The sequence below is a fragment of the Drosophila mauritiana genome, chromosome 2R, assembly GCF_004382145.1.
Source record: "Drosophila mauritiana strain mau12 chromosome 2R, ASM438214v1, whole genome shotgun sequence".
Lineage (NCBI taxonomy): Eukaryota > Metazoa > Arthropoda > Insecta > Diptera > Drosophilidae > Drosophila > Drosophila mauritiana.
In genome coordinates, this window is record NC_046668.1 from 22,196,701 (window position 1) to 22,219,912 (window position 23,212).

The following is a 23,212-nucleotide window of genomic DNA, read 5'->3' on the forward strand; positions in this document are numbered from 1 at the left end:
ACCCAAGACTGTAGACTAACTACAATTAGTTAGTAGTATCGAGAACAGTATTCAGTTTCGAACGCGGCTTTGAATCTCGCCCTTTAATTTAAACATGTTTATCCATTTACATTTTTGGTAATTCTTTAAGAATAAATTGTTTAACTAGTTTATAGCCTACATTTGTAATAAGTATAAATGCTCAGTTTCTCAATGCAGCCACTTAACTCTACGAGGAAAACGGATACAATAACTCCAGAGGGGTTTGGTTTAGGATCTGGAAGCTTTGATCTAGAATGTCTTCTTGGAAATGACAACGATTAAATCGATTAACCAATAGAACGACTGGTGGAGATCCCCCTCGCACAAGTACGGCGCCTTGGTCCACGCCTCCACGCGGAAGCCACAGTTCTCCAGCAGCTCCATAAACCTGGCCGCCTCCTCCTCGAACGACGCCTGCCGCCCGTTGTTCTCCAGCAGCGGGCGCAGTGGCAGATGCGAGGTGTTCGTCTCCACGTAGTGCATGTAGGGAAGTACTAAGGCCACAACGGCTCGACCATTGGGAGCGAGTGCCAGGTGAATGTCCTCGAGCAGCTTGAAGGAATCGAAGCAGCGGTCCAATACGTTGAGGCACAGAATCAACTCCAGGTTCTGCAGACCGTCTATCTCGGTGATTACGTTGAAGTTCAGCTTCTTCAGCCGGTCGCGCATGGTCCAACTGGCCTCGGTGGCGAAGACCCGCAGCCCGGCACTTCCGCTCAGCTCCGAAACGGTGTTAGCCACTCGCAGCGATATCTCGCCATCCCCGGCTCCGATGTCCAGCAACGTGACCTACGATATGGGAGTTGAGTAGTGGTCAAGACCAAGGGCTTCTATTCATCTTACAGGTTCTTGACCGCAGGCAGGCTGAAAGCCGCCTGCTACCAGCAGCTTGCGAAACTGGTCCTCGGACAGTATGAACATGGAGCCGCGCTTCAGGAACCCGTTGATGTCCGTCTGGGTCATGAAGAACTGCAGGATTGAGCGCGCCAGGGCGTGCCACAAGTGGGTCCAGATGTTCGCCGAGAGCGCCTTGGTGCGCTCCAGCCAGCTCACCGTGGTGGCATCCGGCTCGAGCGGCACGAACTTGGCCTGGAATCTCGGCGGCAGCTCGTGGCTCAGGCAGTACCACTGAAATGCACCCAGAATTTAGGGAAAATTCTATTGTTTCGGGATTTCGAGTTACCTTCCGAGTATCTATGTCCTCCAGAGAGTTGTCGTTGTGGAATTTGGCGTGGATTACCCTGGCTAGGGTGCCGCGGGGACGATAAACAGCCATGCTAACAGAATATTCTATAATTGTGCTTTTATTTACATTTTCTACTTTTGTGTGTTTAGATTAGTTGTGCCATCATTTTTCCAGTTTGAAGAACTGGAGTACGGTATTTTTCCAGGGCTGGATTGCAGAGTTGCACTTGATCAGCTGAATGCGATAAGTAAAAGTATATCGATAGGTAGGCGTGACAACCTAATTTAAATGTTTATTATTCATATTGTTTTAGCATTGAAAGCGTAAATTAATTTGTACGGTCATAAAAAATTTTAAATATGATGTATTTCTTATGCCATTTAAAAGTAGTATAAGGAAGACTTTTAAATTTATATCTAATTACTGTACACATTGAATTTAATGAACTACTCGCTCTGCGAACAACCGCACATCGCTCTCGACAACTTCGACGCCTGTTCGATAACATTGGGGCGCGATGCACGTTCACATTTTATTTAGCTGTCGAGTAATGTATACAAAATAAGCGGCGGCTATTTTTTGTTATTTTAATGAAACGCATCCATCCGCGATGAGCACGAACGTTGTTGTGAGCATGGAGGAGAAGGCGGTGGCCGACGACCTGCCGTACTTCCCGGAGAAGTTTCCGGGCAAGGTGTGCTGTTTATGCAATCTCGGCGAGAAGAGTGCCTTGGGCCAGGGCGAGATTCTCCAACTGAAGGCGCCCGCGCCCGCCGAGATCAAGGATAAATATCCGACGGACCGGCTGAGAGAGGACGGATCCAGGCTGTTCTACGGGGCCAAGCAGGCCGCATCTAGTTCGGGCGATTGCCACTACGAGCTGGACAAGATTGGACAGCCGGACGTCGTGCATCCCGCCGAATTTCTCGACGAGGGATTCGTCTACGTGCACCGCATGTGCATCATGTGGTCGCTGCGCAAAAGTCAGATAAGCGATGCGGATGCCGCGTACTTTGCCACCCACTTCGCGGAGTTCCTGGAGCAGAAGTGCAACTTTTGCGGCCGCTACGGGGCCTCCATCAACTGCAAGATGAACTGCCGCCAGGTGCACCATTGGCCGTGTGCCGCTGCTGCGGGCTGCCTTCTGATCCTCGAGAGCTTTACCGTCTTCTGCACGGAGCATTTGAGCCAGGTGCCTGTGATATGTAAGTGATTCTTAGGCAGAAAACTCTCACAGAAACTAATGGCTTGACTTACAGGCAGCGACAATAATGTGGAGTGTCTGTCCTGCTCCTCGCTGGGGGATCTGTCCAAGCTGATCATGTGTAGTACCTGTGGAGACCACTTTCATTCGACCTGCATTGGTCTGGCCAATTTGCCGGGTAACTACTGTCAAGTACCATCGTACCATTGGTTAGTTACGTGTTTAATGCTTCCATAGATACGCGTTCCGGGTGGAACTGCGCCCGTTGCACCAAATGCCAGATTTGCCGGCAGCAAGACTCGAACGACACCAAGTACGTTAAGTGTGAGCAATGCCAGAAGATTTACCACGCCTCCTGCTTGCGACCAGTTATCTCAGCCATCCCTAAATATGGCTGGAAGTGCAATGTAAGCAAATATGGACTGAAATTAAGTGTTATCCAGTACTTATGATACATATGATCTTTCTAGCGCTGCCGCGTCTGCACGGATTGTGGATCAAGAACTCCTGGCGGCGGCAGCTCCTCCCGCTGGCATAGCCACTACACAATCTGCGATTCGTGCTATCAGCAGCGGAACAAGGGCTTTTCCTGCCCGATTTGCCAGAAAGCGTACAGGGCAGCATCGCACAAGGAAATGGTCAAGTGCAGCTGGTGCAACAAGTACGTTTCACTCGCTTCTGCCTGATTAGTCTCGCTTGTTATCCATGGATTCGTTTCAGATTTGTGCACAGTACGTGTGACGAAGAGGCGGATCTAACGGCCTACCACAAGAAGAAGGAGCAAAATCCAGATTACGACTACGTGTGTCCGAATTGCAAGAGTAATTCGTCGGGCCCGGGGTCATCCCAACAGACAATCGACTCGATCGTGCTGTCCGCCATGGATTCGTCGTCGGAGCAACTGAGCCTCAAGGAAATCGAACTTGACCCGCTGGAGGGCAAGCCTTCAATGGATCCGTCCAGCGATGAGCTCCACAAGCTACCCGCCGGCAAGAAAAAAGTGTGCCTTACGAGTGTTCGCGGTAGAAGCGGAAAGTTCGTCCTACACCGCATGGGTGTGATGTCTCAGATCAACAAGAAACGCAGCACCCGAGGCAAGGGGCGCCAGCTTGCGCTGCCCGCCATCTCGAGCGATCGCTGCCTGAGTCGCAGCATGGAAACGGATCTGACCAGCGACAAGAAGCTGCTGCTCTGCTCGGCGCGGGACAAGTTTATCCAAGCGCAAGACATCTGCGTAATGTGCGGCTCGTTGGGCATTGAGAGCGACTCCGCGATGATCACCTGCGCACAGTGCGGCCAATGCTATCATCCGTACTGCGCCGGCGTGAAGCCTTCGCGAGGCATCCTGCAGAAAGGTTGGCGATGCCTGGACTGCACGGTGTGCGAGGGATGTGGCAAGAAGAACGACGAGGCGCGCCTGCTCCTGTGCGACGAGTGCGACATTTCGTATCACATTTACTGTGTGAATCCCCCGCTGGAAACCGTGCCAACGGGCAACTGGAAGTGCTCGTTCTGTACACTGTGCCAGAAATGCGGTCGCAATCCCACCGAGAAGAGCGAGTTCGGGGACTCCAACATGCTCGAGTGCCCATCCTGCACCAGCCAATCCTCGTGCCCCGTCTGCAAGGTCTCGTACAGCAACGGCGAGATGATCATCCAGTGCGAGCACTGTGAGCTGTGGGCGCACTTCCACTGCGACACCGTCAATGCCCAGCTGACCATTGACCACTACGATAACAATGTGTACAAGTGCTTCAAGTGCCGCTGCTCCACGAGAAGCACTAACTCCCTGGTGGATGCCAAGTTTGGTAACGAGGATTCGCTGGCCATAACTCCGCAGGGCAGCAAAGCATTTGTGCACATCACAGCCTCCTCCGGGCCGTCTTTCGATTCTAAGAGTGGTGCAGAGCGGAATCATCTCTCCTTATCCGGCGATATGGCCGAGTCTGCCCCAGAAGCGCTCCACTGGATTGACGGAGTGTGCCTCAGCGAAAGCGGATTGGGCATGATCAAGTCATTGTCCACGGAGATCAAACGCAAGCGCAAAATGCGACAAGCCCTCGGCAATGGCAAGGATGGACAACTGGAGGCCGCCGCCGAGGAAGCGCTGGAAAAGTACAAAGACGGCATGGTCTGGGATGGGACGGAGAACGCTATTCCCGAGGGTTTCACCATCTCCACCAACGACGAGGGAGTGCACATATTACGCAAGAAGCGACAGCGCAATCTGCAGAAGCTGGGCATTGGTGGATTCTCCGTTCGCAACCGAGGTCTCAAGAAGGACAGCGAGGAGACGACGGCCGTTGACCAATTAAATTCCCTAATGACCATGGACAAAAAGAAGAAAATCATACGAAAGAAGCAGAAGAACAAGCTGATTGAAGCCTATCCCGTGTACTTGCAAGAGGCCTTCTTCGGAAAACCTCTGTTGGAAGGAGGAGAGCTTGTCATGGCCGAGTCAGATTCCTCTGACGAAATCGATGCGTCCATGAAGGTGTACTTCACGCGGCCCGAGGGCAAGTGTCCTGCCAACCAGGACACACTGGCGGTGAGCAAGAGTCCAGCGAAGACCCTGAAGAAAGTCAAAGCTGAGTTGAAAACTGAGAACAAAACTGTTTTCATTGAGCAAATGCCCATGGGAATCCAGAACAAAAACGGAACCACGCCAGTTTCTAATGTTTTCGGTAAATGTTTAACCACCCCACTGACCACTTGATTCCCAGGTTTTATCGTTTACCATCTTTGCAGATCCCTTGCAAGCGGAGATTTCGAACACTGTCTTTGCTAACAGGCATCCTCTGGATGCGTTGGCTTCGCCAAATGTTCCGGAACTGGACATGGCTAACTCTGTTAGTACGGTGCCATCAGCTGAAGTCATTGAAAAACCAATGCGGTGAGCCTCATGTCCATATGCCAGTCTATTCCTAGCTTATTAATTTGTTATTTTTTCTCAAAGGGAATCACCTGCGGTCCTGGTGGACAGTTTCATGGTCCCCAACCAGTTGCCACAGGAACAGAAGTTTCATAATCAGCTATATTTGGGCGGAAATACCTTGGTTAATCCCGCCCAGCAGCTTCAGTTCCGTCAGCAGGCACCACCAAATGCCAATAAGCAGAATATGCAAACTATAATGAGCCAAGTCGTTTTGCAAACCGAAAAGAGACCAGAGGAGGAGCAGAAGGTTGTGGAGCCCGTGACGGAAACCCTGAACGCGGGCACTCAAAAGACGGCGGAGAAAATGCGCAAGGATGAGGGTATGAGGTTACATTTTAATAGTGTAGGATTCAACTAATCATTACTCCATTTGAATTGCAGATCTTGGGCTCATGGCCACCATTTCGGCCGTGCTGTATGCCAATACTGAGCATCCCAACCTGAAGGAGTTGTTTCCGATTTGGAACGACCGCTGCAAGCAGATTCTGAAGAGGTGGCGTTCGCTGTGCAACGAGAAGAAGGCGCCGTTCTTGCAGAAGGCCAAGGACAATCGCTCGGCACTGCGGCAGAGGCGGGAACAGAACAAAATACCTATGCCACCGAAACCACAGAAGCAGGAGGAACTGGGAAGAGTGTGGAAGCAACCGCCCAAGCTGAAGGAAGACCAGCCGAACATGTTTGTCACATACAGTAAGTGCTCCAGCTAAAGTTTTGTTTCAGTTGCTCTAACCCATGTTTCGTCTAGATGGAAACGCCTACGATATGGGCAACTATGTTGGTGGCCCGGCGCAGGCAGCGTCCAATAATCCCAATCCGCATCACGTGATGCCGAACGTTAACGATAATCTAGTGATTAAGGCCACGATGCAAAGGAATCAGGTGCACACGACAGCAGCCAGCACCTTGAAAATGACCACCGTGGACAATCGGCTGGAGTTGAACACGGCGGTGTACGGCACGGAACCCATTGGCGACAAGAAGCTCAGGAACCTGCTGCAGAAGAACAGCACGGAGCCGATGCTCATGGGGGCCAACTCGGACTTGTTCTTGGGCAACGATGTAATGCGGCTGGGAATGATGCAGAACACACCCATTACGCAGAACAATCCCATGTTGAGCATAAGTGGAAAATCTCAGCCATCTGAAGGCAGGTCCTTGGAGCAGGATGTGAAGTTGGGCGAGCCGCAGGAGGCCACCTCTTCCGCCGTGGAGCTGGAGAACGTCGGATTCAGCGACCTTCTGGGCGGACTCGGCGAGGGCGACGACGACGACCTCCTCAAGTCGCTCACTTCCGAAATGGGAGACGACTTCAATATCCTGGAGTACGCGGACCCAGAACTGGACGTCAATGTTCTCAACTCGCTAGATTTTGATGATAATGAAAAGTGCTCTACATAGGAGAAGCGGAATCATTTAAATGGAAATAAAGAAAATGCAATATTTAATAGAAAGCGCCGCCCATTTTTGAATGCAGCCTCTTTTGGCGCCAAATCCCATTCTTCATCGATTGTCGACCATATCGAATTTGTATCTCTCGGCACACAAAACTGGTTTTCTACGCGGGTTGTACTGTTGTTACCTTTCATTTTCAGTTAACCATCCAGATAATTAGATAATGCAGTTGTTCAGTAGTTTCCACTCAATCCTAATTGTTTGCTGTGTTCTCTTAATTGATGGAACGCACTCGAAACTGAATCTGAGATATGCCATTTTGAGGCAAAAGCAAGCAGCGAAGGCCACGCAAAATGAGACTTTGGGTATGGATGTGGGAGAAAGTTTCTGCTGGACCAGCGTGTCATGTCGATGTTTTTGTTTACCAAGCCCACCAGCAGAGAATCAAATATGATGCCCAGAAGACCATGAAGGTGATGTTCTACAAGAACAACACCAAAACCATGGAGGCTTCGGCCTACGACGATGCCTACGATCTCAGTGGGTCGGGTTGCTCGCCCTCGGACAAGTTCGCCATAGTTCTGCATGGATGGATCCAAAGTTGTTCGGACGAGTGGGCGCTGTCGCTTATTGAAAGTGAGCATTTGGTCAATGCCAAAGTTGAAAGCTACTCGAAATATGCATTTCAGGACTGAGTTACTACCGCGGCGGATGCGTGATGTGCATAGACTACAGTGTGGTCGCCAGTTCCTCGTACATGCGGTGGGTAGTAGTAGTAGTCTGACCCAATGGCGAAGCCAGTCTCCGATTCTCATTCTCCGACTTTTAAAGGCTGTACACAAACTTTGACACCCTCACCGGCGCCATATCCTCCATTATCCTAACGCTGTTCAGGCAGGGATTCGATCCAAAACGAGGCTATATGTTTGGCTTCAGCTTCGGCGGACAACTGGCTTCAGCGGTGGGAAGATCCCTACGACCACACCACATAATCGAGAGCATAGACAGTCGGTATCTTGAGCGTTATCTTAGCCACACCCAGTAATTATTGTATTGAACTGTAGCGTGTGATATGGCCGGGCCCGGGTTCGATCCCATTGCGGTCGACCACTCCAAGGCCGGCAAGCATGTGCAGTGCTTCCACTCGAGCCGCGACAAGGGCACCTTCGTCTACTCCTGCCACCGCAACATAATGCTCGGCAGCTGCGGCCTCAAGCAGCCCTCGGTGGCCAGTCAGCTCCACCTGGGCAGCCATGGCCTCTGCGTCGACATATACATCAACACGTTCGACTACCCCTTCTACGCCGTGAACTACACCCCGCCGGAGTGCTTCACCTGGCAAAAGGCGGCCAAGATACCAGATGGCTACACGGTGGGCTACGAGGAGAACTTCGACAGCCAGGTCACGGGGCAGATCTTCGTGCCCACCAGCCTGCACTACCCCTACAACTTGTCCAAGAAACAGCTAAAGCTGCTGACTAACTTAGCTTAGCTGCTTACCTGAATATTGGGAGAACACACTTGATTCAAGAATAGCTACCTCAGGAGGCTGACGTTTTTTAAATCAAAGTCAACCGGATTCTAATATCATGTAGGTTTATTATTCGAGTTCAGCTCATACCGTTTGTAGTTCTTAAGTTTTTATTCGCCAAAATATATTTAAATCAAATTTAAAACATGTATACACAATACATCGGTAATCCAGACACATCAACCTGCTGATTCAGTCGTAGGGCGACTGCCGTTACCGACTGACTTGGGGCCCTTTGCTGGCGGTGCATTGTCCTCGTCGTGCTCTTCCTCCTCGTTATCGCCATAGTCCTCATCGTTCTCATCGTCATCATAGTCGACGATGTCGCCTGTGGAATCTTTGGAATAATTCTGTCGCGGAAGCAGTGACCAATTTTGAAGTCGGTGGACAGGATCTGCGAGGAAGCAATCTCGGATCAGCAAGAAGGAATCCTGCTATACAATGGTGCGCACTGCGCCGCGCTCCTTGTGCTTCTGCTCCTTACGGATGGTCTTCACAGTAAGGTTCCTCTTATTCTCCCAGTTAACGGTGCACCCCTGTAATTGGTTTTGTTTTGATTAGAAATCCCTTGTTGCCCTCGAGAGTGTAACTAGCTCACCATACACTTGTAGATCTCTGGACCTTCGAATGCCAACGGATCGTTGGGATCCGCGGTGGACTTCAGAACGTACTGCCGTGTGAAGTGGAACTCTCTTTTACGCCGTGAACTACACCCCGCCGGAATGCTTCACCTGGCAAAAAACGACCAAGATACCAAATGGCTACGAGGAGGACTTCGACAGCCAGGTCAATAGCCACCTCAGGAGGCACATGTTTTTTAAATCAAAGTCAACCAGATTCTAATATCATGTAGGTTTATTCGAGTTCAGCTCATATCGTTTGTAGTTAAGTTTTTATTCACCAAAAATATATTTCAAATCAAATTTGAATTATGTATATACATTATATCGGTAATCCAGCCATATCAACCTACTGATTCGGGCAGTCGTTGGGCGTCTGCTTTTTGTTGCCGGCTGACTTGGGGCCCTTTGGTGGCGGTGCATCGTCGTCGTCGTACTCATCCTCCTCGTTCTCGTCGTACTCCTCTTCGTCATCGTCGTCCTCATCGTCGACGATGTCGCCAGTGTAGTAAAGAACTGCTTTTGGAATAATTCTGGCGCGCAAGAAGTGACCAATTTCGAAGTCGGTGGCCAGGATCTGCTGGGAATCGTCGTCGACTTCCTCCGGGTCGCTCGAGACCACTGGTGGGTTGAAGAAATTGAAGAAAGAATCCGTCGGGACCTGCTTGACAATGGTGCGCACTGCGCCGCGCTCCTTGTGCTTCTGCTTCTTGCGGATGGTCTTCACAGTAAGGTTCATCTTCTTCTCCCAGTTAATGGTGCACCCCTGTAATTGGTTTTGTTTCGATTAGAAATCCCTTGTTGCCTCTAGAGTTCAGCTAGCTTACAGTGCACTTGTAGATCTCTGGGCCTTCGAATGCAAACGGATCGTCGGGATCCACGGTGGATTTCAGAACGTACTGCTTTGTGAGAACCGAGTTGGAGAAGTACTCGTTCTTGTCGAAGTGGAACTCCAAGGTGTACGAATGCTAATGAATAAAGCGGTTTAGACGGGCAGGACTACTAGAACTATTGGCCAGCAAACTCACCCCGTTGTCGTACTTGATGGAAATATCGATTAGCTTGCGGATGGCGGGCTCGTCGTGCGGCTGCACCATCTCGGACATAATGGCCGTGTTGCGGAACACCGTCAGCCAGAAGCCGGGAATGCCCTTGGCATCCTTGGGAATACTTTTCAAACTGCTCAGGGCCTCGCGGAAGTGCTCGGCATCGGCCTCGTTGTCGGTCGACGTCTCCGGTTCCTTCCACTGGGGCTTCTCCTCGGCGGGGTCCACCTTGCCCTCGATGATCTCCCTGCGCTTATCGAACAACGGCTGGTACTGCACCTGGTACTTCTGCTCCAGCTTGTAGACGTCCTCAAAGAACTGGGCCTCGATGTTCAGGTGCTGCAGCTGTAGGTTTTTCAGGAACACAATCCGATTCTGCACCGGAGCCGGCAGCATCTTGACCATTTGCTGCAGATACTGCCGCCGCATGACCGAGTTCATGTAGGCGGGCCTGAAAAGTGGGTTGAGTGCGTCATTCCCCTGCTTCGCTTGCCAAAATGTTGCCACCCCCCTCTCACTACTCACATCGACTGGCAGTCCGAGCCGGACTTCTCATCCTCCACTTCGTTGCAGGACTCGGGGTCGTGTCCTTCGGCTGGGGCGTCCATTGTTCAATAAATGCTGATCTCACTGCAAGATTCTCGATTAGTGTCTGTTGCCAATTGTTTGCACCCTGCAACTTTTTCGCAAGTGATGTACAGACTGATGTACACATGTGCACATGCATATGCATAGGTGCACATTCTTATACAGAAAATTGCCACTGCGCTGCCATCCCAGACTGGGATTTACTTGGTAAGAGGGAGCCGCATATTTACTCGAGCAGCTGAATTTCACAGACTATATAGCATATTTGCACCCATAGAAGGGCGTTGTAAAAACTAATACGCCATTCGGCGAATCTGCCTGCGTGTGTGTGTGTGTGCATGTGCGATTCAATCGAATTACCATACATCGCGCTTTTGCAAAACACGTGGTGGACCGAAATAAGCTCGAATATAGACGAAATTCGGGGTCAGTCGGCAACTTTGACCACGAGCGCGTGCTCCCAGTGCCTGGCCGGTGAATTGGCCTCCAAATTGCCGCCAATCAGTCAGAAATTCGCCACTTACCTTCGGTTAGAACAGACGCACGATGAGCACCGCCACAAAAAAAGTTTAAAAAGGAATGCTGCGCTTCGCTAGTGAGGAGTCCATTTTCTTCAAAACGTGCTATTTCAGGACGGGCTGCGGTCACACTAACTCCCCAGCCGAGACGCAAACCCTCCAAGTGCAACACTATTTTTAATTTAAATTTTTTAATTTTTAGATAATAATTTGAATGGGCTATTTACAAGTTGTACTCACATAACACAAAGTTAGCTAGCTGAATTCAACATTTGAAATTCATTTAGTTGCTTAACAACAAGCAAAGCTTCAGCTTTATTGCACCAGATCAGTGATAAGTTTAATCGTTGCATGCTATTTAATATATTAAATTTAATATTTTTTTAACAAACTAAACTTTAACTTAGAAATATAGCGGTAAATTTTAAGAATCGAGATGCTTGTGATCCTGAATTGCCTATCGATACTATCGGCTAAATAAAACCAAATAAAACAGCTGTGGCTTAAGTTATAACTATATTTAATAGAACTTCGCTTAAAAATAAAAACCTGAGTTGAAATATATAAACATTCTGAAGAGCTCCTTACAAATCGGATTTCTTTTAGGACGTCGAACAAGAGATTTGGATATGCTGGCCCAACTATCGGCTAACTTAGTAACTACTGAATTTTAAACAATTTAAGGATATGTGCCAAATACAAGCACAGGATCAAAGTTATTCCGTTTAATCCGTTCCTATTTACGGGTTTATTGACTTCTGTAGCAAAAAAAAACTAAAATAAGTAGCACGAATGTACTGTGCAAATTTGGGAATTATACCAAAATGCGCCGTTCTGCAAATTAAAAATATTTTTAGGGACCCAATATATATATGTATATATGCATATGAATATAATATGTATTTACATACGTACACCCACATCGGCGCACATCAGATGCCCATATAGCCAATTAGACTCTTTTCACTGCCTTGTAAACTTAGCGCGGAATCAGTAATTTTCTGCGTTCACGGACGCCGAGGCGGAATCATCCATAAGATGGTATCATGGGTGCTAATTGCAATAAACATATCTTGGGGGACGTGTTTTCCAAAATACAATCGCCACTCGGCGTCCCCTATGCGTTACATTTGATTTCAATTGGACTTTTCATTAATACTACGCTTTCCCCCACTCGCGATTCCAAAGTATATACGGTGGAAAATCATTTTGTATTACTCATGCGCCTTTAATATGATAGTTTTATTTTATTCGTACAATTGAAAAGTTCACCCACATCGGGCAGCAGGAGTCGAAGCCCCCAAAAGTAAACACAATTCCTCGAAGGACGTTTCCGTTGGCTCTGCCCAGCACAAGTGCATCGGATCGCATCGCATTGGATCGGATCGGATCGTCGGTGAAGGCGAGTTCCAGGCGCTTGCCCAAGTAAATCGAATCGAGTGAATCCGCTGTCCCCCAAAAGCATTCCCGCACGAGTGTCCGGGTGTCCAGTGGCTGGCCTGGGCGGGCACATCCTCGGGTTAGATAACACCGTCCAGTCCATCCTGCTCCACCACCATCACCACCACCACTTCTGCGTATGTATGTACATGCGTGCGTATGTGCGTGTTTGGATGTACGTATCTGCATGCACCTCTTTGTGTTCCACGTACATAGCCCCGTATCTGCGCTAATCTATCTGCCCCCTGTTGTGTGTACGCGGCTGCGACGGCCCAATCGATGGGAACAGATTTGTGCACTTATCAGCGCGCGGGTAATGGCCTCCACCTGGGCCAGCTGCCTCGTCCGTGTTCGGGATGAGCCCGATCTCGCTGAGCGCCACACACATGCTCGCCTATCAAAAAGTCGCTGCGTGAGGGGGTGGAATCATGGTGGCAGGGTCAGGAAACCGCCAAAACCGTTCCTACTACGCAGCGCATCTTGTGTGTCCCAAGTCGTGCCTTATGTAACCAAGCCGGTGACATAACACTGCTGAGGCATACTAAATGGCGCTAAATGCTCGTTATCTTATGCTCGCAGCTCACAGCTCGCGGCGAGTGCTGGGCGATTAGCGCCAGAGATCGGGAACAGGCTTTATCTCTGCCCGAAAGTGGAGCATACATCGCAGGTGCAGTGGCACCTTTCGGGCAGACACCCACCAAGTTCGATGGTCATGTGATAGCGGGCTACTAATCTCATGCAAATAGTGCGACTCACTAGATACCTTCGATCACGGGTTATCACACCAGTTGAGGTGCGGCAGTAATGAAGGGGGCGGACTAACCGTCTTAGTGATTTGGTGGGCTTTGCAATTCGGAACCGAAATGGAATCCTTATCTTGGGAGCTTATGTGAATTCGGAACCAGCTGCACTGGACTGCGCGATCGTCGGGAATGCTTTTGATCGCTAATTCCTAGTCGTGCCCTCGGCAGGGTCTCCATGGTAGCAACCACGATACTAATGTCATTCCAATTTCAGAGTGCCTTACATCCACAAATATGCCAGATAGATTTCAAGTTACAAAGGCTGACGAGGACACCGCGTTGGACTACAACCAGGATGAGTCTGCGAGCGGCAAGCTACTGGGGGACATCCACGACGAAACCCTAGGTGAGAACTATGGGTCGTACGATGGTAAGGATGTTTTCATTTTTATTTGTGCTACTATTATTACTCTAGTTTGACTATTAACTATAAGAGCTCGTTTCTTAATATATAGATACATACTTAGATAGATGTATACATACACAAGAACCATTAACACTGAAGAGATTGTGTGCACTTTCATCTGGTCCTTGCTGAGTTTCGTTCCATCGGCGCACTTCGCCTGCTCACCCCAGGCTCACGCATTTCCCCTCCCTCGAGTGACTACTGTATGCCCAGATAGAGCTTACGGCCCTGCAATCCTATCCTGAGCTGCCCCAGTTGCCCCAGTCCGAGTCCAGGATGTCCTGGTGACACATTTCGCGGCTGCTGTAAGCCAAAGCTCGTTGTACCTGCCGAAAGCTCGCAGAGAGAGAGAGAGGGAGAGCGAGAGAGAGATTGAGGGCGGTGCAGCTTTCTCGCAATCCCTTCCAGCGGACGTCGGATGCTGGGCGAGAGTGGCTGGCTGGCTGGCTGGCAGGCGGGCAGGTCCTGGCCAAGGCAGTGGGCTCAGTGGGCCCACTGGGCTGTGGGCCACCGAATGGAAATGTACACCTGCAACGAGGCGCTCTCCATTCTCCCAGCACAGCTCAGCTCAGCCCAGCTCAGCATCGCTCTCGATTTCGCTCTCCTGCGAGAGTGTGTGTGTATTAAAAATGTGTGTAGACAAAAGCTTTCGATTTCATCTCAATTGAACGCTCAGGGTCCTGGGCAACATAATTTTTATTCGGCCGAATACCAACAGTTTTCTTAGTTTTTCTATTAATCCGAACGAAAAGTAGCATACATCTGAGCGTTTTCGCTCGCCTAAAATAACTTTAGAAGGAGTCTTCTTTCGCATAATACAAAAAACCTTAAAAAAATACGAAAAAAACGAGAAAAAATGAGAAACCAGTTCTTTTTGAGCACCTTTAACAAATAACATACTTTAAACAATCGACGAAATTCTAACAATAATCAAATACATGAATACAAGTGCGTTCAACCACAAAGTGTGTCCAAAGTCCCTCCCGGAGACCCCAGATCCGGGCACTCGGTGTCGAGGATTACCCCGCATTCCCATAGAAGGGCCTCATTTCGTAACCATTTTCAGCTGCATTCCGCACTTTCGGTGCATTTAGCCAGCTCGAGAGCCGCTTTACGGTGAAAAGGACGACTCTACGGCATTTATTTACCGCCCCACGACGACGGCCTGAAAATCCTTGACCTAAATTAATCGGTTACATATTTTTTTTTCTGTCCGAGCTGGCTCAACTTTCGCAGCAGCATCCCCGCTCGCCCTGCCTGCCGCACGCAGTTTTTGATTCACCTCCCATCCCACCTCCGAGGTCCTGGGGCATTTCCCGATTAGGAGCTCCCTTCCGAAACCAAACCCAAATCTCGAGTATATAGGCGCACGTCCGCAGACATGTGAATATATACACCGCATCGGCCACGCCTTTTGGGTTATATAACCCCAATGCGTGGAGCCCCGCCTGCAGAAGGACCATGCCCACTTAGTTCTTAGTTCTCGACCACGTTCTCCTCTAGTGTTACCTAATTTTAAGTGAACAAAGTGCAATCTAGAGCAAGGGTTTGAAGCCAAACAACCAACGTTAACATGCAAAGTAACAGTGCAAAAGATGATTCGGATGAAATGGAAATAATACCATCCGAACACAATGGTACAGTTCACGAAACCAAAAATGAAGGTATGCGGGGGATCGTCAATTATATAGTATATACATATATAGTGTTCACTAGCAGTACTTAGTAGCTTGATTACATAACGTGAGATGATAGCCTAACCCCAGTCCATCATGTGCTCCTCCCCACAGACTCAGGTGATATCCACAGGGCGGAGGAGAACCAGAAGTCCAGCATCGACCCAAATCTATATCTGTACGACGATGATTTGGAGACCAGGCCCCATATATCAACGTTCATTTCATCAATTGCCAATTATGAGAACACGATACCAGCGGCCACCGATCCCGATGCAAAGCCGGCAGCTCCATCGGCTCGAATGGGTATGTTCGCCGCGCATTAATTAACTTGCTTGTTCCATCTTCCCCCATATTGAAAGGCATGTGCACAATGGAATCGCAGCAAACAACAAAGCTGCGGAGGAATGATTGCTGTAATCCCCTCAAAGTGTTTCAGCCTTCACTGTGCGGGCGAATATTATAGAGCTGTTCGAAAGTATGCAACAGTGTGCAGTGGTGTGGCACAATCGGAGGAAATCGCTCCCGCGCTGAGTGCACACTTTCGGGCACCTCCTTAAATGGTTTCATGAAACTGGTGACCCCAAGCATTCCCCATCAATCCTCTAACGCTCGTTTCAATGTCTCATAAGGTACCCTAATTGGAGTGTTCTTGCCATGCATTCAAAACATCTTTGGTGTCATATTGTTCATTCGGTTAACATGGGTTGTTGGAACGGCTGGCGCCGTGTGTGGATTCCTGATTGTTCTGACCTGCTGCTGTGTGGTAAGAACGTCCTGCAGCTGAGCCCTCCCCCACTTGGCCTCACTCCAAACTCCTCTTTGCAGACCATGCTAACCGCGATCTCGATGTCGGCCATTGCAACGAACGGGGTGGTTCCGGCGGGCGGGAGTTACTTCATGATATCACGGTAATTACAATGACATTGGCAGGAGGTAGTAACTCTAATGGTGCCACCATTAACGTTAACAGATCCCTGGGCCCTGAATTCGGCGGAGCGGTGGGAATGTTGTTCTATACGGGCACCACGCTAGCAGCGGCGATGTACATCGTTGGTGCCGTGGAAATCGTATTGGTGAGTTAAGAGCGCCCACTCCCGGGCACCAATTCCAGGCGCAGTTCCACTCGAAAGTGCCATTACTTAAGCACTCATTAATTATTCATTGCAGACATACATGGCGCCGTGGGCATCGATATTTGGGGACTTCACCAAGGATGCTGACGCGATGTACAACAATTTCAGGGTCTACGGCACTTTGCTGCTCATCTTTATGGGTGAGTTAAGCCGGGGGGCCACTAGTGAGGAGCAAACATTAATGTCCCGCCACTAAATCAAGGTCTCATTGTGTTCCTGGGCGTGAAATTCGTCAATAAGTTCGCGACGGTGGCCCTGGCCTGCGTCATCCTTTCGATAATAGCGGTGTATGTGGGAATATTTGACAATATCCATGGCAACGAAAAGCTATAGTAAGTATGCGCCAAGTACGAGCCTCTTGAGCGGCCACCTAATCTCCGCCCGATTGCAGCATGTGTGTTCTGGGAAAACGACTCTTGAAGGACATCCCGCTGGAGAATTGCACAAAGGAAGACTCCTTCTTACGCGACATATACTGCCCAGATGGTAAATGCGAGGAATACTACCTGGGTAAGATCCCTTCATACATGCAGAGTGTTCCATACCGAAACTACAATGCCTATTCCTCATCCTCCACAGCCAACAATGTGACCAAAGTCAAGGGCATCAAGGGTTTGGCCAGTGGCGTGTTCTACGACAACATCTTCCCTTCGTTCCTGGAGAAGGGCCAGTTCATATCCTACGGCAAGAGTGCAATCGACATTGAGAACACCAGTGGAGAGTCATACAACCAGATCATGGCCGACATTACCACGTCGTTCACCCTTCTTATCGGCATCTTCTTCCCATCGGTGACAGGTTAGTAGCATCTCGCAGACACAACTATTCAGATATTTAACCCACTATATACTAGGCATCATGGCTGGATCCAATCGATCGGGCGACCTGGCTGACGCCCAGAAGAGCATACCCATCGGAACGATATGTGCCATTCTGACCACCAGCACAGTCTACTTATCCAGCGTTATGTTCTTCGCCGGCACAGTGGATAATCTCCTGCTGAGGGACAAGTGCGTAGCAAAGTGATTCTGAATCTTCCATGTACTTATCATCGACCTACCATTCCAGATTCGGTCAGTCTATCGGTGGCAAGCTGGTGGTGGCCAATATCGCCTGGCCAAATCAGTGGGTTATTCTGATTGGCTCCTTCCTCTCCACCTTGGGCGCTGGTCTGCAGAGTTTGACTGGAGCACCCCGCCTGCTGCAGGCGATTGCCAGGGATGAGATCATTCCCTTCCTGGCTCCGTTTGCCAAGTCCTCGAAGCGTGGCGAACCCACCCGTGCACTGCTCCTGACCATCGTCATTTGCCAGTGCGGCATCCTGTTGGGTAAGCACCGGATCGTATCACCTTGTGTGTGCTGCGATTATAATATCTATACCAAATACAGGCAACGTGGACTTGCTGGCTCCTCTGCTGTCCATGTTCTTCCTCATGTGCTACGGCTTTGTCAACCTGGCCTGCGCCGTACAAACCCTGCTGAGGACTCCCAACTGGAGACCGCGCTTCAAGTTCTACCACTGGAGCTTGTCGCTCATCGGCCTGACGCTGTGCATATCAGTCATGATCATGACTTCCTGGTATTTCGCACTGATTGCTATGGGAATGGCCATCATCATCTACAAATACATAGAGTACCGCGGGTGAGTTAATCACAGATCATATACACCCAGAGCACCCACTAATCCATCCAACCAATTGCAGTGCTGAGAAGGAGTGGGGTGATGGCATTCGTGGAATGGCCCTGACCGCCGCCAGGTACTCGCTCCTCCGTCTGGAGGAAGGCCCACCGCATACGAAAAATTGGCGTCCCCAAATTTTGGTGCTTTCGAAGCTCAACGATAACCTCTTGCCAAAGTACAGGAAGATATTCTCCTTTGCCACCCAGCTGAAAGCTGGCAAGGGATTGACGATTTGTGTGTCTGTGATAAAGGGCGACCACACCAAGATCACCAACAAAGCCGTGGATGCGAAGGCCACGCTGCGCAAGTACATGACCGACGAGAAGGTGAAGGGCTTCTGCGATGTCCTGGTAGCCCAGCAGATTGGCGAAGGCCTCAGCTCAGTGTAAGTTGGCTTAGCCATTGCGGAGGGATGACTGAGGCCACTAATAACTGAATTCTCAACACAGCATCCAAACCATCGGACTGGGGGGCATGAAGCCCAACACAGTCATCATCGGATGGCCGTACAGCTGGCGGCAGGAGGGCAGGAACAGCTGGAAGACCTTCATCCAAACGGTCCGCACGGTGGCCGCCTGCCACATGGCCCTCATGGTGCCCAAGGGCATCAACTTCTACCCAGAGTCAAACCACAAAGTAGTATTTACCGCTCCGAATGCCAAGTTTTCTTTGGGTAACATATCCTTCTCCCTCTTCAGATCGGTGGCAACATTGATATCTGGTGGATTGTCCATGACGGTGGTCTGCTCATGTTGCTGCCCTTCCTGCTGAAGCAACACCGCACCTGGCGCAATTGCAAGCTAAGGATCTTCACAGTTGCTCAAATCGAGGACAACTCGATTCAAATGAAGAAGGATCTAAAGACATTCCTCTACCATCTCCGAATCGAGGCCGATGTTGAAGTTGTTGAGATGGTATGATATGGCTGCCAGGATATATCTTATACCTATTGACCACATTTATATTTGCGAACTGCAGAACAACAGCGATATTTCCGCTTACACCTACGAGCGGACCCTGATGATGGAACAGCGTAATCAGATGCTGAGAGCATTAGGCTTAAATAAGAAAGAAAACTCCAAAGTGGTAAGTGGTCCACATCCGAGGCGACCGTCACCCACGTCATCTGTACTTCTGCGAACTGAAGAACATACATCATTCAGCTCATTCTTGTTTTGTTTATACGGCCATAATGCACATTAGCCTTTCATTTACTTAAATCTTTATTAGCATATTGTTATTGTATGCGTTCGATTTGAAGGTTGCGTATTTTGATTTCAGTAATTGTTAAGAGGAAACCATTTGCCCTTTGTTTCTCATGAACTCCAATTTCCATGCCATACCACTATCTGAGATCCAAATTAAAACTTTACACTTTATATATTTGAAAATCAAAAGGTTCAGACTATAATGGACTTTAAGGAAACACCCAGTGATAATAAAATGTCTTTGGTAAAGAGTATAAACTGATTGCCTACATATATCGATATATCAAGATACAAACTATTCATTGCCCGAACTTTGTATGAAACCTGGTTGTGTGTATCTCATCAGTGCATTTCTCGGCGGGAGCAGCTGCTCCTTTCATCTTCATACCTACCATAATCCTTATATGTTGTGTCAATGTGATGTTGCTAACGCTCACCCTTCTATCTATAATAACTCTATCAAATTGCAAATTATTCCAAACACCGAGTACTTCCAAACAATGTCTTTTTCTACAATAACCTAAGAATAGTCTTATATGGTTCTTCATTCCCTAGGATGATTAACTTAAATATTTCTTTAATAGTTTTTCAAATTTAATTCAAGTTTAAACATCGAATAACAAGTGTCGGTAATCTTTACAATCAAATTCTTTATTTTTTATTTAAAGCAATGGGACTTTGGATCCCATCTATAAGTTCGACTACCATTAGGGAAATAAGTAAAAAATAGCGTTTCCTGCTTTGCGTTTTGCATCCCGAGAATAGTTACTCCCTCCTCTGATATTGGCCTCCCACTTTTCCGCAACCTTTTCTCATACTCCTCATGGTGACATTTTCAGGTTCAAACAATTGTAGACCACCATTATGACGCCACCAAAACGGCGTCTAAAGTTCGCTTCGCCGATCCAACTATAGAAGAAACACAGCATCACGTATGTACTGCCTTAAGATTTTTATTTACCATTGTCTCTAATCTCTCGAAATACACATAAGACATAAGTAAAGTTAAGTGAGATCGACGACTCATCAAGTGTAAGCCTGAAACATTTTAGTTTTGAAGCATAATCAACAGTAGCAATCGAAATCCATTCCCGAGTTAACTTGAGTTATGTTCTAACTGATATTTTGGCTTCTTAACATGGTTGATTTGAAGTGAACTTTTGAGTTTTTAATGTCGACGGCACTTGTCATCCAAACTCAAGGCTCATGCCACTCAAGAGATCTGATAATGTGACTGATTGTAACTCGGCAGGATTCTCAAAACGACGAGAAACGTAACTCAATTGATTTGGATGGTCCCGAGAACGCGGACACACCCGAAACTACTTCTAACAAGGATGAATCGACAGAGAAAGCCGACGGAGACTTCAAGTCCAGTGTGAAACCGTATGGAACAGCTCTCTCATTGCCCACTCAACGGTGTCCTAATTGTCCTTGTATTTGTTTCCACAGGGATGAGTTCAACGTTCGTCGCATGCACACAGCAATAAAACTAAACGAGGTTATTGTAGAAAAGTCACAGGACGCCCAGTTGGTCATAATGAATCTACCTGGACCACCTAGGGAAGTGAGAGCGGAGCGTGAAAGCAATTGTAAGATCTGAAAAGTATGGAGAGTATCTGAGCCACAAACTAACCCGTCTCTATCCAAACCGTAGATATGGAATTTCTGGAGGTATTAACAGAGGGCCTTGAAAAAGTGTTAATGGTTCGCGGAGGAGGCCGAGAAGTTATAACAATTTACTCTTAAGAGCATTAATCGCTCAGTTTTATAAGAGTTCGCAACACTAGACAAGTTTAAGAATCAATCAAATTTTTAAAGAAGGTTATTAATTTGTTATATTCAATCATATGTCCAAATATTTTATTTTTACGTAAATAAAATATCAAAAAATTGTAACAATAAGAACCGAAGGCGTTTTTCATTTGGCCCGTATCTACACACGTCGCTTGGAAACGGGGTAAACAGCGTTTTCAAGATACTTTACCTGTCTTTCTACAACCGCGGCGTAAAATCAGATGCATCTGGCAGATTGACCAACACTGCTACTCGATGGTTTCTCCCCACTTTTGTTATTTCAACCGTGGCGAGTTGTACGTTCTATTACCTCGGATGGCTTAGAAACTCTGTGGTCGAAACAGACACGATCCAAGCGGCAGAAAATACTCGAAATAAGTGTGAAAAACTGTAGAGATCCTCGGAAAATACTCCACTCATGAATCCGGAATCGAGGGACCTGGATTTGGGAAAGGTGCGAGTGGTGGCCTGCCATCGCAGGTGGCTCTGTTTATTTTGAACACGCAAGCAACTTTCGGTATCCAGCTAACAAAAGAGTCTAAACATATGCATCTGGGTTGATCCGAGTGACATGTACCCCATTCATTGATTGACCATTTTCTCTGCCACAGGGCGATGTCGAGAGGCCGCACTTCGAGGCGGTCACCACACTGTCCGACTCGCAGGCGATCCGGAGCGTCGACTTTCATCCGAATGGAAAGTTGTACGCGGTGGGCTCCAACTCCAAGACCTTCCGCATCTGCCAGTACCCCGCGCTGTCCAAGCTGAGGTAATTAAATCGCAGTGTGCCGCAACTCGTCTTTGCCTTCAACTCGTTTCCCCTCGAATCCCATGCAGACATGGACACCAGACCGCGGTGTATCCCCCGTCCGTTCTCTGCAAGCGCACGAAGCACCATCGGGGCTCCATATACTGCACCTGCTGGTCGCGGGATGGGGAGCTGATTGCCACCGGATCGAACGACAAGACCATCAAGTATATGCGCTTCAACAACGACACCAACCAGCTGGTGGGCCACGAGATGGAGCTGAACATGCACGACGGCACGGTGCGGGACATGTGCTTCCTGGACGACTCGTCCACCAAGTCCAGGCTGCTGGCGAGCGGCGGCGCCGGGGACTGCAAGATCTACATCACAGACTGCGGAACCGGCACTCCCTTCCAGGCCTACAGTGGTCATACTGGCCACATCCTGTCCCTCTACAGCTGGAACAACGCGATGTTCGTGTCGGGATCCCAGGTGGGTCCGAAGAAGATCCTTCCCAGCCTGTCCGAGCTATAACCATATGCGATGATCTCTTTCAGGATCAAACGATACGTTTCTGGGATCTGCGAGTGAATGTCTCTGTGAATACGCTGGATAACGATCGTAAGGATGGTGGTCTGGAGAGCTCCGCTGTAACCGCGGTCTGTGTGGATCCCACGGGCAGGCTGCTGGTCTCTGGGCACGCTGACAGCTCCTGTACTCTGTACGACATCCGTGGCAACCGGCCCATTCAGCGCTTCTATCCGCACACCGCTGAAATAAGGTAGTACACTAAGAGAGCTAGCCTCTCCCACCTGACACTTGGCTAATTGGCTTCCACTTCCTCTTCATAGGTGCGTCCGATTCTCCCCATCCGCCTACTACATGCTGACGTGCAGCTACGACAACTCGATCCGGCTGACGGACCTGCAGGGCGACCTGGCCCACGAGCTGTCCTCCGTGGTGGTGGCGGAGCACAAGGACAAGGCCATCACCATCCGGTGGCATCCGACCGAGTTCTCCTTCATCTCCACGTCGGCGGACAAGACGGCCACCCTCTGGGCGCTGCCGCCCTCGTAGCTCCGTGTCGGTGGTCCGGTCCAGTGGCGGCTTTAACTTCGTTGTCGATATTGTACTTCCGCAGAATAGTTCAGACTGATCTAATTTATTGAATAAACCCATTCCAACAGAGAAGGAAAATGAAACAGGGCCGTTCTAATTTATATATTTGGTATATATTTATTTAAATCCATTCTTACTAACCCACAGTTCCATTAAT

General features: G+C 48.9%; 6 protein-coding genes across 20 annotated transcripts; 4 read left to right on the top strand and 2 right to left on the bottom strand.

Annotated features, from left to right (window-relative positions):
* Positions 1-50: 50 nt before the first annotated feature.
* LOC117135578 (methyltransferase-like protein 9) lies at positions 51-1,399 on the bottom strand. The gene is made up of 3 exons (XM_033295902.1): positions 1,205-1,399; positions 865-1,149; positions 51-810 (listed from the first exon to the last, which is right to left on the bottom strand). Exons 1-3 carry the CDS (start codon positions 1,295-1,297, stop codon positions 271-273), a joined length of 918 nt encoding a protein of 305 aa, XP_033151793.1. The 5' UTR covers positions 1,298-1,399; the 3' UTR covers positions 51-270.
* A 326-nt stretch (positions 1,400-1,725) lies between these two features.
* Positions 1,726-6,797, top strand: LOC117135518 (histone-lysine N-methyltransferase 2C). Its single transcript, XM_033295778.1, has 9 exons — positions 1,726-2,412; positions 2,467-2,589; positions 2,649-2,818; positions 2,882-3,072; positions 3,132-5,095; positions 5,160-5,304; positions 5,368-5,666; positions 5,728-6,036; positions 6,092-6,797. Exons 1-9 carry the CDS (start codon positions 1,818-1,820, stop codon positions 6,742-6,744), a joined length of 4,449 nt encoding a protein of 1,482 aa, XP_033151669.1. The 5' UTR covers positions 1,726-1,817; the 3' UTR covers positions 6,745-6,797.
* Positions 6,798-6,906: 109 nt separating this feature from the next.
* Positions 6,907-9,217, top strand: LOC117135520. 3 transcript variants are annotated; one of them, XM_033295782.1, is made up of 7 exons: positions 6,907-7,103; positions 7,168-7,374; positions 7,428-7,500; positions 7,570-7,745; positions 7,803-8,329; positions 8,444-8,767; positions 8,831-9,217. In XM_033295782.1, exons 1-5 carry the CDS (start codon positions 6,962-6,964, stop codon positions 8,228-8,230), a joined length of 1,026 nt encoding a protein of 341 aa, XP_033151673.1. In that variant the 5' UTR covers positions 6,907-6,961; the 3' UTR covers positions 8,231-8,329; positions 8,444-8,767; positions 8,831-9,217. The 3 variants fall into 3 exon arrangements, with proteins under 3 accessions (XP_033151673.1, XP_033151674.1, XP_033151671.1); XM_033295783.1 differs by having other exon boundaries at positions 7,803-8,772; XM_033295780.1 differs by having other exon boundaries at positions 7,803-8,767.
* Positions 9,145-11,150, bottom strand: LOC117135519 (nucleosome assembly protein 1-like 1). Its single transcript, XM_033295779.1, has 5 exons — positions 11,048-11,150; positions 10,461-10,565; positions 9,918-10,386; positions 9,717-9,857; positions 9,145-9,655 (listed from the first exon to the last, which is right to left on the bottom strand). The coding sequence occupies exons 2-5, from the start codon at positions 10,541-10,543 to the stop codon at positions 9,239-9,241; spliced, it is 1,110 nt and encodes a 369-aa protein (XP_033151670.1). The 5' UTR covers positions 10,544-10,565; positions 11,048-11,150; the 3' UTR covers positions 9,145-9,238.
* A 405-nt stretch (positions 11,151-11,555) lies between these two features.
* LOC117137660 (solute carrier family 12 member 6) lies at positions 11,556-21,296 on the top strand. 13 transcript variants are annotated; one of them, XM_033299204.1, is made up of 22 exons: positions 11,939-12,466; positions 13,499-13,654; positions 15,481-15,672; positions 15,999-16,132; positions 16,195-16,277; positions 16,340-16,442; positions 16,537-16,642; positions 16,705-16,834; positions 16,894-17,012; positions 17,082-17,300; positions 17,356-17,512; positions 17,571-17,830; positions 17,892-18,144; positions 18,206-18,568; positions 18,633-18,819; positions 18,882-19,097; positions 19,162-19,269; positions 19,582-19,635; positions 20,231-20,323; positions 20,644-20,777; positions 20,844-20,983; positions 21,049-21,296. In XM_033299204.1, the coding sequence occupies exons 2-22, from the start codon at positions 13,519-13,521 to the stop codon at positions 21,138-21,140; spliced, it is 3,279 nt and encodes a 1,092-aa protein (XP_033155095.1). In that variant the 5' UTR covers positions 11,939-12,466; positions 13,499-13,518; the 3' UTR covers positions 21,141-21,296. The 13 variants fall into 13 exon arrangements, with proteins under 13 accessions (XP_033155092.1, XP_033155096.1, XP_033155093.1 ...); XM_033299201.1 differs by lacking the exon at positions 19,582-19,635 and adding an exon at positions 11,556-11,697 and having other exon boundaries at positions 12,309-12,466; positions 20,644-20,983; positions 21,049-21,140; XM_033299200.1 differs by lacking the exon at positions 19,582-19,635 and having other exon boundaries at positions 11,934-12,082; positions 12,309-12,466; positions 20,644-20,983; positions 21,049-21,140.
* Positions 21,297-21,459: 163 nt separating this feature from the next.
* LOC117137663 (WD repeat-containing protein 47) lies at positions 21,460-23,156 on the top strand. The gene is made up of 5 exons (XM_033299222.1): positions 21,460-21,642; positions 21,800-21,957; positions 22,026-22,428; positions 22,494-22,717; positions 22,788-23,156. Exons 1-5 carry the CDS (start codon positions 21,607-21,609, stop codon positions 23,011-23,013), a joined length of 1,047 nt encoding a protein of 348 aa, XP_033155113.1. The 5' UTR covers positions 21,460-21,606; the 3' UTR covers positions 23,014-23,156.
* Positions 23,157-23,212: the final 56 nt, after the last annotated feature.

Bases quoted from the DNA above. Each gene is read 5' to 3' on its own strand.
- LOC117137660 (XM_033299201.1), top strand. From the start codon at position 13,519: ATGCCAGATAGATTTCAAGTTACAAAGGCTGACGAGGACACCGCGTTG. The intron at 17,013-17,081 runs GTAAGATCCCTT...CATCCTCCACAG, and splicing joins ATGCGAGGAATACTACCTGG to CCAACAATGTGACCAAAGTC. The intron at 19,098-19,161 runs GTATGATATGGC...TGCGAACTGCAG, and splicing joins ATGTTGAAGTTGTTGAGATG to AACAACAGCGATATTTCCGC.
- LOC117135518 (XM_033295778.1), top strand. From the start codon at position 1,818: ATGAGCACGAACGTTGTTGTGAGCATGGAGGAGAAGGCGGTGGCCGAC. The intron at 2,819-2,881 runs GTAAGCAAATAT...TGATCTTTCTAG, and splicing joins AATATGGCTGGAAGTGCAAT to CGCTGCCGCGTCTGCACGGA. The intron at 5,667-5,727 runs GTATGAGGTTAC...TTTGAATTGCAG, and splicing joins GAAAATGCGCAAGGATGAGG to ATCTTGGGCTCATGGCCACC.
- LOC117135520 (XM_033295783.1), top strand. From the start codon at position 6,962: ATGCAGTTGTTCAGTAGTTTCCACTCAATCCTAATTGTTTGCTGTGTT. The intron at 7,501-7,569 runs GTGGGTAGTAGT...CGACTTTTAAAG, and splicing joins GCCAGTTCCTCGTACATGCG to GCTGTACACAAACTTTGACA. The intron at 7,746-7,802 runs GTCGGTATCTTG...ATTGAACTGTAG, and splicing joins CATAATCGAGAGCATAGACA to CGTGTGATATGGCCGGGCCC.
- LOC117137663 (XM_033299222.1), top strand. From the start codon at position 21,607: ATGAATCCGGAATCGAGGGACCTGGATTTGGGAAAG. The intron at 21,643-21,799 runs GTGCGAGTGGTG...TCTCTGCCACAG, and splicing joins GGGACCTGGATTTGGGAAAG to GGCGATGTCGAGAGGCCGCA. The intron at 22,718-22,787 runs GTAGTACACTAA...TCCTCTTCATAG, and splicing joins CCGCACACCGCTGAAATAAG to GTGCGTCCGATTCTCCCCAT.
- LOC117135519 (XM_033295779.1), bottom strand. From the start codon at position 10,543: ATGGACGCCCCAGCCGAAGGACACGACCCCGAGTCCTGCAACGAAGTG. The intron at 9,858-9,917 runs GTGAGTTTGCTG...TTTATTCATTAG, and splicing joins CCATCAAGTACGACAACGGG to CATTCGTACACCTTGGAGTT. The intron at 9,656-9,716 runs GTAAGCTAGCTG...AACCAATTACAG, and splicing joins CAGAGATCTACAAGTGCACT to GGGTGCACCATTAACTGGGA.
- LOC117135578 (XM_033295902.1), bottom strand. From the start codon at position 1,297: ATGGCTGTTTATCGTCCCCGCGGCACCCTAGCCAGGGTAATCCACGCC. The intron at 1,150-1,204 runs GTAACTCGAAAT...GGTGCATTTCAG, and splicing joins AGGACATAGATACTCGGAAG to TGGTACTGCCTGAGCCACGA. The intron at 811-864 runs GTAAGATGAATA...CCCATATCGTAG, and splicing joins CTGCCTGCGGTCAAGAACCT to GTCACGTTGCTGGACATCGG.